At 37.9% G+C, this 15094-nt stretch overlaps 1 protein-coding gene across 1 annotated transcript in view; it reads left to right on the top strand.

The window, feature by feature from the left end:
• gal3st2 (galactose-3-O-sulfotransferase 2) overlaps nt 1-15094 on the top strand; it is a 75958-nt gene that overhangs the window by 57923 nt on the left and 2941 nt on the right. Inside the window, 3 exon segments of the mRNA XM_055147830.1 lie at nt 627-731; nt 5750-6101; nt 6103-6240. Coding sequence (XP_055003805.1) covers nt 627-731; nt 5750-6101; nt 6103-6240 — 595 coding nt within the window.

Consider the following 15094-nt stretch of genomic DNA (forward strand, 5'->3'; position numbering starts at 1 on the left):
TGATCAGAGTCTGAACAATGTTTTAGTTTGAAAAATGACCGAATTCTGTCCATTCCATCCGTCTATGACTCACTCTTATTGCATGTCAGGATGTTTGTCTCAGTCACATGACACATTAATGTTGATATTAAACCCACAAGCTGCAAAATGAGTAAAAAAAAACATCTTGACGACATCAACAACATCTTTGGAAACATTTGTTGTATTTATCTGCCACACCTTAAAGGCCGGTCTGTGAAAATATTTTCTGACATTAAAATGGTCTGTGCTGCAAAAAAGGTTGGGGACTGCTCCACTATGTAACCTTCTGTTGGATGAGTGTGCTCCATGCTTGTTTCCATGGAGATGTTATTTATTATTGAGCTTTAAGTATTTTTGAGTTATAAAACCACCTGTAATTCTATAAATGTAAGGTAGAGCTGTTTAATGTCACACTGCGGAACATTCCAGACAGAGCAATGACATATCCATAGAAACAAGCAGGTGATGGACCCCCAACCAAAAAGTTACACAGTGCACCTTTAAAACATTCCGACGCTTCAAACTCACAGGACACTCCCTGAAAATGAAAAGTGTAAAGTTGTTGTACATGAGTTTGTGAGATTGTGTTTTGTTTTGTGTTTCAGTTGTGTGTTCAGAGCGTTGTGCAGCAGACGTCACACTGTCTGGATCCTCCTGGTCTTGGTCCTGGTCTGCATCGCCTTCCAGACTTTTGTAGCTCGACAAACCAGGTACTTTTACTTTTACATTTACAATATATGGAAAAAGGAGAAATTAAATTTGTCAACTTGACAAAAGTTTATTTGGTCGAATACGTTTCGCAGCTCATCTGGTCCAAATGCTGGTGAACTCTGTCTTATATCTGCCTGAAGGGAGGAGCTAACACTGCACTGAAACTACACTGAAACTAACACACCTACTTGTTTACAGTTTCTGTTTGTCAGTTAGGCCTATTGAACTGTACAGAGTGTGGGGTCTTATTAGCAGAATCATTCAGGGCCATAATGGAGCTTCCACACCTCTGGACCTGACCTGGCCACACCTATTGTTCTCTTGTTTATTTTGATTTAGGTTTGAGGATGGAGTCCTCTGTTTCTGTTTAGAGAAGAATTCTCTTTCTTAACAAATAGAGCTTCTTTAACTCCCCTCTCAAACCAGTTCTTTTCTCTGGATTGTCTGGATCTTTTCACAGATCTGTACCTCATTGTCCTCAAAGGAATGGCCCGAGGCTTTTAGGTGGAGATGTACAGCAGACTGAGGTCCACTGTTGCTCTCTCGACTGTGTTGGTGCATCCTCTTGTGAAGTGGCTGTTTAGTAGCGTTTACTGCAGTCTTCACTGCACTGAATGGAGTAGACCACACTTTGTTTGTGGCTGGGTGTTTTGTCCTTTGGTTTAGGGTTAGAGTTGGGAGTGTTTGTAGGTTTGAAACGGACTGGGATCTCATCATGTCTGAAAATCCTCTGTAGTTTTTCAGAAACAACCGGCCATGTAAGGAATAGTTACACCCTTTCTCCTGGTATAACAAGACCAGACACTCTGTGCAGTTCAATAGGCCTAACTAACTAACAGAAAATGTATACAAGTAGGTGTGTTAGGCTACGTTCAGACTGCAGCCTGAAGTGATCCAAATCCAATTTTTTGGCCCCTGTGTGACCTGTATCTGATCTTTTAATGACAGTCTGAACCACACAGATCCGATTTTTTCAAATGCGACCCAGTCCACTTGGATATGTGCTCCTGAAACCGATACATATCTGATCTTTTGACATGTGACTTCAGTCTGAACGGCCAAAGTGCACTTGATCCACCTACATGTTATCAACAAGACACAAACGTCACTATTCTGCGCTGAAGTAGGCGAAAATTGTTAATGAACTCCGTGTCACTGAAGTGAAGCACATCACCACTCACCACTCTTGGCTACGTCTGCGCATCCACATGTTCCTTTCAACAGACGTTGCTGCCGCTGTCCAACAAAACACCACAGCCAAAAACCTCGTCCTTCTCCTTCTCAATCTTCAAGTTGTTCATGTTCTGGCTCTGGTACGAGAGGAACTTTAAAATCTCCAGGTGCTCAATGGTCGCGTCCATGTTTGGACAACTTCCGTAAACACAGAGCACGCTCACTGCGGTTGACGTCATCGTGTCCTCTGGTGTGCATGTGGGACACTTTTGGGCCGTTTAATGTTCACACTGGAGTCACATACAAGTCGCATTTAATTGGAAATGTGAACGACCTCGCAAAAACATCGGATTTCGCAAAAAAATCCGAATTGAACATTAAGCCCTGCAGTCTGAACGTAGCCTTAGTTTCAGAGTAGTTTTAGTGTAGTTAGCTCCTCCCTTCAGACAGATATGAGGAAGTGCCCACCAGTGTCTGACCAGAACTGAAGAAGCAGCTCGGATGAACTGCGAAACATATTTGACCGAATAAACTTTTGTCCAGTTGACAAGTTGAATTTCTTGTTTTGCCATGGATTCTACCTGGACGACTCACACATTTATATGTTTACAAGTGTTTCTGAGCAACAACAACACAAATAAAAACACATTCTGATTATATATATATATATATATATATATATATATCTCTGTACATCCTCCACGAGAAAAATAACACGCTGCACCTCCAAATGAGTTAGAAACATCTTCGTATCTGTATCAAGGTCCTCTGTTGTATTGTCCCTGGTAATGACTTGATGTTATGAGCTGACACGAGGCTCCGGTGTAAACTCAGCTCACGGTGCGTCTCTTTCTGATCCATAGTTTTTGTATGAAATATTGATCTGTGCGGGGGCTCGTGTTTCTGGGTCAGCTCGTGTCTAGACTCAGGCTGATTAAAGGGGGAGCACGGTTCAAACACACCACAGCGCAGAGTACAGGGCAGAGGAACCGACTGGAAATGACCGAGGGGAGGGGCGGGTAATTACACCAGGAAATGAACACTTAGCTAATGGAGCCGTGACAACGCTCACGCTAATGTAAAATTGGCCCATATGGCTTAATGTGATTTTTCCCTAATTAAAGTAAAATGTGTCTTGCCCCGGTACAGACATATTGTATAAGCATTGATTTAGGTCAAAATAAGTCAGCTGTGTAATCTCTGCATCTAATTATACGGTGTTTTATTGTCCGAATCAGGAGAGTTATGGTTAGCATGCTCATTGTTTAGGGTGACCAGATGTCCCGGGACAGGCCCAGTTTTGAACCCTGTGTCCCCTGTCCCAGCAAATTTATCCAAAACCAGTGATTTGTCTCAGTTTTAAACAAGAAATGTCCCAAGTATTCCTATTTTTGACCAGTTTAATACCTGCCAACAGTAAAGAGAGGCTTACATTGTCATCATGGCCCAGTCAAGCAGAAGTAAACAGCAAGGCCAAAAATTCAAGTTAATGCATCTGATATAAAAATGTATTGAACAGATACATATGTACTCTAGTTTATGAAACTGTTGACCTTTTTTCTGTACCATTTTTGGTTCTAAAGTTCCATCCGTTTTAAACAGACCATGTATGAAACATGGAACAAAAATTATTTCCCAAATTTCACAGACCTGCAAATCATGTCAATAAATGGATGTATTTCATCATATCTTGTGTTATTCCATCTTTGAACTGTTGATGAAGGGACAGGATTTAAAAAAAAAAAAGTATTTAAAATGATAAAATTTGCTTGGAAGGACTGACATATTTTATAGAAATAGTTTCCTTTCATTTTAAGTAATATTAAAGTATTCAGAAGAAAAAAGTTGACAAATTATGCAAAATCATGCAAATTCTACTTGTTTGTACAATTTTCCCTCCGTTACTTTTCCCTCCGTTACCATGACCTTTCTTAATAAAAAATCTCATGACTCAAAAAGTAAGAGGTTTTTCAACCTAATCTTGTACCATATGGTAGAAAACTATATGAAGCAAATATTCAAACCAGTTTGTTAAGAATATGTAGGTGAGAACCGCTAGTTATCACTGTTTGTATTTATTGCCCAAAAAGTGCTGCATATTTCATTCCCTCCATTACCGACATGAGTTTTTAAATTTTTGTCAACAACTTGAAAGAATATCACAGGTTTAACTTGACCCTGTTGGAGTGTAACTCTTTCCTACATTCTGATATTTTACTTATTTCAATAGTCCCTCTAGTTTCTGAATAAGAGACATTTGAATGTCAAAAATCTGCCCCTGTTTCCCTCCGTTACCTCTTGACTGGACCCATTTGTTTACGTAAAATGTAAAAAATCTGCTTAAAAATCACCAGAATACAAAGAAAATGTGACTATACTGACTCACATGTTGGTAATGAATGGGCTGAGTGCAGAACAATTTTCCTTAATTACACACTCATTTCAAAATTTTATTTTTACAAACCACCACAAACCGAGGATGTCCCAGTTTTTGATTTTGAAAGTCTAGTGACCCGGTCATTGTTGTTAGCATTACTAAGATGACAAACTCCTCTCTGATGTTTGAAAGTTGTGAAAAGTGCTTAGAAACTCATCATGGTTAATGATTAAGATGCTTAGAATTTGTTCATGAAAAATAGAACAGTTTCATTTAAATGAAATATTTTAATTTATTTGTTTTTCATGTTTTAAAAACTGGTTACAGCTCTTTGTTTGTCATATTTGTCTAAGACATGTTCTTCTAATCGCTGAAACCAGGTATACACTGTGCGATTTTTGGGATGACTTTTATCTTAAACAGGTGTCATGCTTTGTGTAGTTTACATGAGGTAATGAGAACCAGTTAATACTTCATAACCAGCTCTCGATCGGCATTCGTAGGTCACAAGAATATCAAACCTGTTTGAAATCCAGTCACCTCTCGTGAGGGTTTCACTGTTGAAATAGTTTGTAAAGTGTGAGAACATGAATCATGAGCTGTGAACTTTTAAACCCTGTGATTTGGTCGTACAGTTTGAGGTGGGGCTGAGTGAAACGATCGAAAATATTGCACAGTGAACGTCCAGCATCAGTCATCCAGGTAAGATCCATAGCAAAGGAGAAATTCAATTGTGTGAGCTGGACAAAAGTTTCTGGTCAGACACTGTCTTATATCTGCCTGAAGGGAAGAACTGACTACAACTAACTGTAGTATCTGACCAGAACTGAAGAAGCAGCTTGGATGAGCTGACAAACGTATGAATTTCTCCTTTGTGATGTCTAACACATGTGCGCATGTCAAGTTATAAGAAGAATAAGTGTAGAGAGATGTTGTTTCCTCATCTCAAACAGACCTGGACTCATGTTTTGTTTCATTCACACATGTTTAACACACAGACTCTGCAAATTTAGGCTGAGTTCTTCTCTCAAACAGAAAACACTTGTGATGTCATGTGCTAAAACCTCATAAACCTTCATTTCATTACAATTATTTGGATCATTTCAGCCCTGGAATTTCTGATCTCTACTGTAGCTGTTAACTGGAACGCTTCATGACATCACAAGGTGGAACAGAACATTTTGGGCTTTGTAGATGAAGGCTAATATTAAAGGATTTCTCAAACATATGAATAAAACACAACTCCAGGTCTGTTTTTTAGGATGTAACAGCATTACCACAAGACCTAAAGCTCACAGGAGTCACTGCTGTGTAAAATCTGACCTTTACTTCGTCTGTGAATAGTAATAGTAGAAGACAGCCCATTCCATTTGAAGCTTTACTTTTCAAAATATCTTTGTACCAATGAACCTAATGTATTATTTCACTAATTCACACTAACAGCATTTTCTTATGTTTCTGTTTCAGACATGACAAAGACTCCGGTGTGGCTGTGCTTCATTTCTCTGTGAAGAAACCACCGACATTTTCTCTGAACTCCATTTTGGGAAACTTCTGGTCCAACTCTGACCTGAACCCCGAACCACTGCAAAACGAGGAAACCAACTCACAACTGCAAAACTCAGACCATTTCTCATCCAAAAGAACCAGCAAAACCACCATCACAAGAAGCAAACACACATCGCCAAGCAAAAGACTCTCAACTGTTGATAGAAAATGCAGAGCCAGGACTCACGTCGTTTTCCTGAAGACCCACAAAACGGCGAGCAGCACCATCTTGAACATCTTGTATCGTTTTGGAGAAAGCAGGAACTTGACGTTTCGCTCTTCCGTTGAACAAAAACAGTCAGTTGTTTTATCCTTCCTTCTTCGCTCCTCATTTCGTGGAGGGAGTGAACAGCCACCGCTTCAGCGAGTTTCACATCATGTGCAACCACATGAGGTTCAAGGGGTCCCAGGTGAGTACTGGATTATGGAGTAGAAGGAGGACTAAACCAGAACTAGACCTGAATTTACTGTATTTTTTGGACTATAAGGCGCACTTAAAGTCTTTTAACAGTGCACCTTATAATCCGGTGTACCTTATGTATTAATTCTGGTTATGCTTACTGACCTCGAACCGATTTTATGTGGTACATGGAGCTCAAAAATCTGTCAAAATGTTTTAGTAAGACTTTGGTAAACTACAAAGCTGCTCTGTTTGATGGATTGTTGGAGCACTATGGCGAGCGTAGTCAGTAAAGCCCAATTTATGGTCCTTAGTCCGACAGAAGCTGAACCACATCAGCGCACAAGCAATGAGCTGTTTTTGAGTGCTTATAGTTTATGCAAATGAGCCATGTGATTTTTAAGTTTCGTTTCTGTCAAATGTAAACAAATGTGCTCAAAGCTGCATTAAACACATTATTACCCAATGTATATTTGAGTCGTCCTCGTAGGAAATAAAAAACAAACTTAAATGATCCACTCACATTCACATTCATAATCCACATTCACCAAGACAGAGAGGCAACGCCGGGCGAATTACACCACGATCTGCCAATGGATCGTAGACGCCTGGACTAAGAGATCAGTCTCAAGTGTCGTCCGTTAGTTTGGCTTAATGTTCCTTATAATCCAGTGCACCTTATGTATGAAAATAGACGAGAGAATTCAACATTATTGATATTCCTATACAGTAGTTACTATGGGAACTGCTGGAATATATTTAGTATTCCTGTGTTTCATAACGATGAAATTAGGATGGTTGGCCTAGCAATTAACAATTTAAAGGTCTTATATTACACAAAATGACTCTTCTGAGATTTTAGCTATGTTAAAATGTTGTTAAATCCTCTAAAACATATCTGGAGTTGTATTTTGTTTTATTCACACATGCTTGAGTAATCCTTTATTTTTTGGAGATGTCTGCTTACATCTCCAAAGCTCAAAATGCTCTGTTTCACTTTGTGATGTCACGTAGGGGTAGTTTTCAACTTAACAGCTCCTTTTATAGGGCAGAAAGGATCCAAGTGATTCTAGTGAAGGTGCATGGAGTTTAAAAACGCAATGGAGCACTTCCTGTATTACCGCATGACGTTACAAGGTGGAACTGAGTGTATTCCCTGGTTGTCAAAAATGTGCGAATGAAACAAAGCAAAGCACCAGGTATGATTTTGAGGAGACTTAAATAAAATCACAAACAACTGCCCTCAATTTCACAAATAAACACTGTTGGGCAAGTTACTTCAAAATGGTAATGTGTTATTAATGACTTGTTACTGTCATTTCAAAGTCATTTGTTACATTACAATATTACTGCATTTAAAATGTAAAACATTACACGACTATTACAGCACTTTTAAGTTACTCTCACCAAAGATGTTGAACTTTTGTGCCATATATGGACTGAACCAATACTAAACCAGGACTGAACCAGGACTGAACCAGGACTGAACCAGGTCTAAACCAGGACTGAACCAGGACTGAACCAGGACTGAACCAGGTCTAAACCAGGTCTAAACCAGGACTGAACCAGGTCTAAACCAGGACTGAACCAGGACTAAACCAGGTCTAAACCAGGACTGAAACCAGGACCGAACCAGGACTAAACCAGGACTAAACCAGGTCTAAACCAGGACCGAACCAGGACCGAACCAGGACTGAACCAGGACTGAACCAGGACTAAACCACTAAACCAGGACTGAACCAGGTCTAAACCAGGACTAAACCAGGACTAAACCAGGACTAAACCAGGTCTAAGCCAGGTCTAAACCACGACTGAACCAGGACTAAACCAGGACTAAACCAGATTTAAACCAGGACCAAACCAGCACTAATCTTGAACTAGGACTTGGAAAGGGACCGCCCCTGAGAGGTTAAAAAAGCTTTGTAACGCTTGTTACTGACATTTGTACTGAGTCAAATACTAAATTGCTACAAAAAGCAATGCATTACAGTAATTTGTTACTTTTATAATGTGTTACTCCCAACACCTAAATAAAATGTAATATAAACTGAAACCAATTTACAAACCAGGTCAAGACTGTCTAAAAGATGGTCTAAAACCAGGATTTAACCATCCTTTAACCTGGACTAATTACAGACTTTACCGTGCAGTTCCCCATGGCGTCTGCAAAACGCCTCCACAAAAGCAGGCTTACACGAGGACAACAAGTTTACCATTTTGACCAAACTAAAAAGCTCAGCGTGTGCTTTTGATTAAAATGATCAAACTTGAGTGATATATTGTTTGAAACAGCTTGAAGCTCTTTGCTGCGACAAAGACTTGCCTGCAGTTAACACTCGGGGCATGTGTGGGCCATATGCTGGGCTTATTAAGATCACAAACAGATGGAAGGACAGAAACAGATAGTGTGTATTTCTGTACCATAAACATGAGCCTGTTACAGAGGGTGGGGGAGGTCTCAGAGGGAGAGAGAGCGTACAAAAACTGAACCTACATAGATTTGATTAAAGATATGACTCATTTTCTACATGGATTGTATGTGAACATTACAACTTATGGACTCTTGTGAGCTTTAAGTCATGTCAGAATGTTGTTACCTCCTCAAAAACAGATCTAGAGTTTTGTTTTGTTTCATTGACACATGTTTGAGGACCTCTTTACTTAGCCAGTCTGCATGGTCAAAGCTCAAAACGCACCATTCCACCTTGTGATGTCATGAAGCAGTAGGTTTGAAGTGGTACCTTTTGCGTTTTGTTTAGTACCGATTGGAAATTCCAAAGCTGACATGATAAAAATGATTCTAGTGAACTGTACACTTTATTTTTTAAATCAAATATACAATGTAATATACAACGGTACAAACAATAACACTACCAGAGATTCAACAAGGGCTCAGAATGTGCAACATCTTCATTACAAGTAAATATGCATTATACAAATTCAGAAAAAGAAAAAATAATAAATAACACATTCATGTTTTATATTTCAAATTCCATACAAAGTGCTTTTGTTTTTATGGCTTTGGGATTTGTACAATAATTTAGAGAATGAATATAAGAGGACAAGAAGGACGGAAATACAACAAATATGGGTTTCTGACTTGAACATTTACAGAGATGTATATGGAATTTTGAAAGGATTAGGATTAAGTTCAACACATATACATTTTTGGCAGGAATAACTTTCTCAAAGACACCAAAAAGTAATTTAAAAACGCATTGGAGCATTTCCTGTATAACCAAATGAGATCACAAGGTGGAACAGAGTGTTTCTGTTTGAGGGACAAACTCAGCCTAAATATTAAACATTAAACATGTTAAACATGTGTGAATGAAAAACAAATCCGCAACTCCAAGTGTGTTTTTGATGAGAAAACAGCATAACATAATAACATAGATCAGAAAATACTGTAATGTACACTGCTAAAAAGTTTGGCCAAAATGTAAGATATAAACACTTAAATTTATCAGAAAATGACTTAAAAGTAGTGAAATTATCTGTCCATGCCGCAAGATCATTTTACTTGACTAAATCTTAGATAAGACTCAAAACCAGTTTATGATTAGTGTTCATGGCCTGGTAATTCTAATAAATAATAATTCTAAGATAATTCTAAGAAATTCTAGATAATAAATTCTGCTAAGTTCTAGAAAACATACTTAAAACAAGTTTATGATTAGTATGAATGGACTAACGACTATCATGTAAGACTGATTTCAAGTACTGTATTTTTCAGACTATAAGCGGGTCCGGAGTATAAGTTGCATCAGCCAAAAAATGTGTAATGAAGAAAAAACATATATAAGTCACACCGGACTATAAGTCACATTCTTTGGCAGAAATTTATTTGATAAAATCAGACACCAGGAACCGACATTTCCTGTTGAAAGTCAAGTTGTAGTAATAACAATAGAAGAGAGAACAACAGACTGTTAACGTCACATATGAACAGTTCTTCAGATAAACTATAACATAAACAACAGAACAGAACAAGTTTAACAAACTCTCCATCTCACTCCAAATCACTAAATCCATTCAATTCTTCATCCTCGATGTCACTTCTGAGCAACTCCACAACCTCTGGAGGTAAACAGAGCGCCGCTTCCTCTTGAATCCCAACAGGATGGTTTCGGTGTCACTGAAGTCACTTAAATATTAAATTGTTCAGTGGTGCAGAAGTAATGGTGCGATCGACTGACATGATACAGACAGGACAGAGGCTCTTTCTGCAGGAGACATGCGCAGTAGAGTGAAGTGACAGTGGTACAGGAAGAACAGGAGCAGCAGATACTCACACACAAGACTAGAACCTCTCACGGCTTCACTCTGAACATTTTAATATATAAGTCGCATGGAGTATAAGTCCCAGGATCACCCACACCATTAAAAAAAGTGTGACTAGTCTGAAAAATACGGTAACTAGTATCATTTAAGACTGATTTCAGTTATATCTAGAATTTAGCATCTTTGAATTTATTTTCAGGCCAATTCAAGCAATTCAAAACTAGTAAGTAGATAATAAATCAAGATGAATAACCTGATAGAAGTTTTGGCCAGATCAGAAAGATTTGCAGTGTAGGCCCATTAAGTTTGAAAATATGAAGTGTCAGGACCTGGAATTTGTTGGTAAGGTTGAAACATTATGGAATAAATATAAAGAGTTGGTTGTATGAGTGTCAGATTGTATGTGTGTGTCACATTAGTATCTGAGAGATCACTCGAAGTATTAGCAGCTACATTATGAGACTTGTTTTGGGATATTTTGCTGATAGTAACTTCGCGGTGACAGTGCTGACTAATAAAAAGACACATGAGCACATTACAGCCATACGAGCCTCGCTACACTGACTCCCCATCAACTTTAGAATCGATTTAAAAATTTTATAAATAACTTTCAAAGCCCTTAATGCCCTCGGCGCAGATTACATCACTGACCTTCTGTGTCTGTGTGCTCCTCACCTTTTCTGTCACAGCCGCAAAGCTATAGAATCCCTTACCTGAGGAACTAAGAGCTGGTGGAGGGTCCTCTACCAACCCGTCTCCATGGAGATGTCATTGCTCTGCCTGCAATGTTCCACAGTATGACATTAAACAGCTCTTTATCACATCTATGAAGTTACTGGTGTTTTTATAGCTAAAAATAAAAGAACCAAAACCAACAGAAACAGACATCCTGACTGTGAGTGGGGTTTCCTCTTCACCAGATTGGTTTGGTTTGGTCTCCATGAAGATAGAAATGTTTAATGCCATGCTCATGCTGTGAAACATTTCAGACAAAGCTCCATGGAGACCAAACCAGACCAATCTGGTGAAGAGGAAACCCCACTCACAGTCAGAATGTCTGTTTCTGTTGGTTTTGGTTCTGTTATTTTTGAGCTGTTATACTGTGGAACATTCCAGGCAGAGCAATGACATCTCCATGGAGACAGGTTGGTAGAGGAACCTCCAGAAGTTCGTAGTTTCTCTGGTAAGGGATTCTACAGCTTTGGGGCTGTGGCAGAAAAGGTGAGGAGCTCTATATCACATCTATGAAGTTACTCGTGGTTTTATAGCTCAAAAATAAAATAACAGAACCAAAACCAACAGAAACAGACATTCTGACTGTGAGGGGGGTTTCCTCTTCACCAGATTGGTCCGGTTTGGTCTCCATGAAGATAGAAAGGTTAAATGCCATGCTCATGCTGTGAAACATTTCAGACAAAGCTCCATGGAGAAAAGCATCTGATGGCCCTTCCACCAGAAAAGTTACACAATGCACTAAGGATGTAACAATATGCAAGTCTCAAGATGAGACTTATGAACCTCACGGAGCCGCACACTGCGCTCCAACAGATACATAACCCTGGTTATTCCTAAAGCCCACACAGCTTTGGGCCTCTCCTCATTTCAGTTTTCTGCAGCAAGTGACTGGAACCACCTTCAACAGACTTTCAAACTTAGTTTGTTTTTACCTCTGTCGACTTTTAAAAAAATCCATCCAGAGTATTTTACAGGATCATTGCACATAGTTTTTAACACTTTTATCTTTAATCTGCAATTGTTTCACTGTCTGATATCTTTATTCACTGTTTCATGTTATAGTTGATGTGTGAGTGTTTTCTGTTTGTGCTGTTTTATTCTGCCTCTTGGCCAGGTCCTCATTGTAAATGAGAAGGTGTTCTCAACTGACTTACCTGGGAAAATATTAAATCAATAAAAAAAATAAAAAAATTCAGCGATATCATGGGAAAGCTCACGTTATGGTGGTTAGGCTCATGATTAATGATTAATGATGCAACAATATCCAAATCTCTCGGTACGACATTTTCTTGATATACATCTCATGGAATGATATTTATTGCAATATTTTGTAGAGGATAACAAAACTGTTAATATGCTGCTTTTTCCTCTTAAAATGCCTTGACAAGACTAAATCCAAAGAACTAAGACTTAAAAGTGCTTAGAACTGTTATTTCTTCTTCGTCTGCACTGAAATGGAGCAAAGGATCATGGTCTATGTAGTTCCCTCTGTCTCTTTTAGCTATTGCTGCACCATAACTAGTATTACTGTGAGAACTTTGACAACACAATATCATGATATTTCAGTTATTGTTACATCCCCACAATGCACCTTTAAAATTGAAGTTAAAAACACAGTTATATAGAATGGCCCTTGTACAGTAGCAGTTATTTTGATTCTGTGTTGTACTATTTTAATCTGTGCATTATGCCTGCTTATTTAACTGTGTGTAGAGCACTTTGTACTCTGTTAAGAAAAGTGCCATCTAAATAAAATTATTATTTTTATGATTACAAGGGATGTAGCAATAATGAAATATCATGATATCGTATCATCAAAGTTCTCACAATAATATCGCGGGTTAGTGACAGTTTAAAAAATCAGAGAGAACTACATAGACCATGATCCTTTGCTCTGTTTCGATCCAATCAACACGATCAAATAACTGTTATTAAGCACTTTAAAATCTTAATTATTTGGATTATGATGAGAGAAAAGTAGTATATTCACTATTTTGTTCACCTCCACAAAATTAATATTGTACCGTGAGATGTGTATCGTGAAAATATCGTACTGAGAGATTTGGGTATCGTTACATCCCTGTTAATTGAACTGAACTGAATGTAATTGAATGTAACTGCAGCTTTAGTCATTTGTTAATTGAAACTATTGAAATTATGATTCAGTTTATCAGTTCAGTTCAGTTTGTACATAAAAACACACACATACATATGAGCAGTTCACACTCATCGTGTGCTTGTTTGAACGTTTGAGCTGGTGATAAGTGGAAAGGAAGGATATAGAACCACAGATTAGATTAGATCCAGCTGTTCTGCACTTGTACAAACTCTGCAAAAACTCAAATCCAGCCAAGTGAAGATGACTTGAATTAAGAAACTTACTTTTATCATGATTTGAGTCGATTTCACTTGACAAGTCAAATGATCTGCAAACGGAACAAGACTTTTTGTACTTCAAATATGAAAACACATCTTGCTGCACTTAAGATAAGAAAGACAACAACTTTTGTAGTTAAAATAACAAATGAAATCTAACGTTGCTTGAATGAAGTAAAACAGACTTTATTTCTTGGTAGATCATTTTACTTAGAAAGTGAGACAAAACCTGCGCTCCCAAACTGCTTTTAATGAATGATAATGTTTCAATCAGTGGATCTTCGTCAGGTCATGGCCTGAATTAAGAAAGTTTGATCATGATTTGAGGAAATTTCACTTGACAAATTAAATTATCTGCCAATGAAACAAGACTTTTTGTACTTTAAATATGAAAACACATCTGCTACACTTAAGAAAAACAACTCTGCACTTAAAATAAGAAACAAAATCACATGTTGCTTGAATTAAGTAAAATGATTTACCAATGTTCTATTGGTAAATGTTCCATTGGTACAAAGTGTGTTTTTTTTTGGGACTTGGGACTTGACTTGGACTTGAGGCCTGTGACTTGAAGACTTGATGCTTCTCCTAAAAAAGTATATATGCTTTTAGAAAATACTTTTCTCTTTACAGTTGATAAAGGCTGTGATAAATTTTACAGGAACAAACTGGAACATGTCCCTCCCACTTCTGTTTGTTACTTTGGATGGAACTGTACTGTACTGTGGAAGTACTGTGTGGTATCCTCAAATGTACTACAGTAATATACAGCACAATATAGTAAAACAGAAGGAACTACATAGAACATGATCCTTCCATTTAAGTGCAGACTACATCACAAAAAGCACTTTTAAATCTGAATTCTTTCTATTCTGACCATCATGATTCAAATTAAGATCTTGACAAAACATTTAAAAAAGAAAAATGTATATAAAGACTCTTATATAAATATACATAGACTTTTTAAGAACAATTTAGCTTTAATAATTAAAATTAATAGAAACTGCAAAAATCTAGGCTATACCTGATACTTTGGTTTACGTTTACGACTTGGACTTGACTTGGACTTATGGGCCAGTGACTCAAGATTCAACTTGGGACGTGTCTGTATTTGATTTGGGACTTGACTAAGACTTGAGGTCAAAGACTTGAGACTTACTTGAGACTTGCAAAACAACGACTTGGTCCCACCTCTGGCTTGCTGTGTAGTGTGTGTTTTATATTGATAGTCACCATTTTCTTCTAATAGAGCAGGGGAGTCAAACTCATTTTGGTCCGGGGGCCGTATCCAACCTACTTTGATCCCAAAGGGGCCGGATCAGAAAAATGGCAGATAAACCCCAAAAATAACAATAAGTTCAAATATTTGTGCAGAGAAACACAAATCTATTACAGAAATCTTTTTTTAATTGATGAACTCTTTCTTTTACAAAATATTATAATATTATGAACAACCTGAAAAATGCAAT

Source organism: Boleophthalmus pectinirostris, unplaced genomic scaffold (genome assembly GCF_026225935.1).
Source record: "Boleophthalmus pectinirostris isolate CB_2022bp ecotype Guang Dong unplaced genomic scaffold, ASM2622593v1 HiC_scaffold_9, whole genome shotgun sequence".
Classification (NCBI taxonomy): domain Eukaryota; kingdom Metazoa; phylum Chordata; class Actinopteri; order Gobiiformes; family Gobiidae; genus Boleophthalmus; species Boleophthalmus pectinirostris.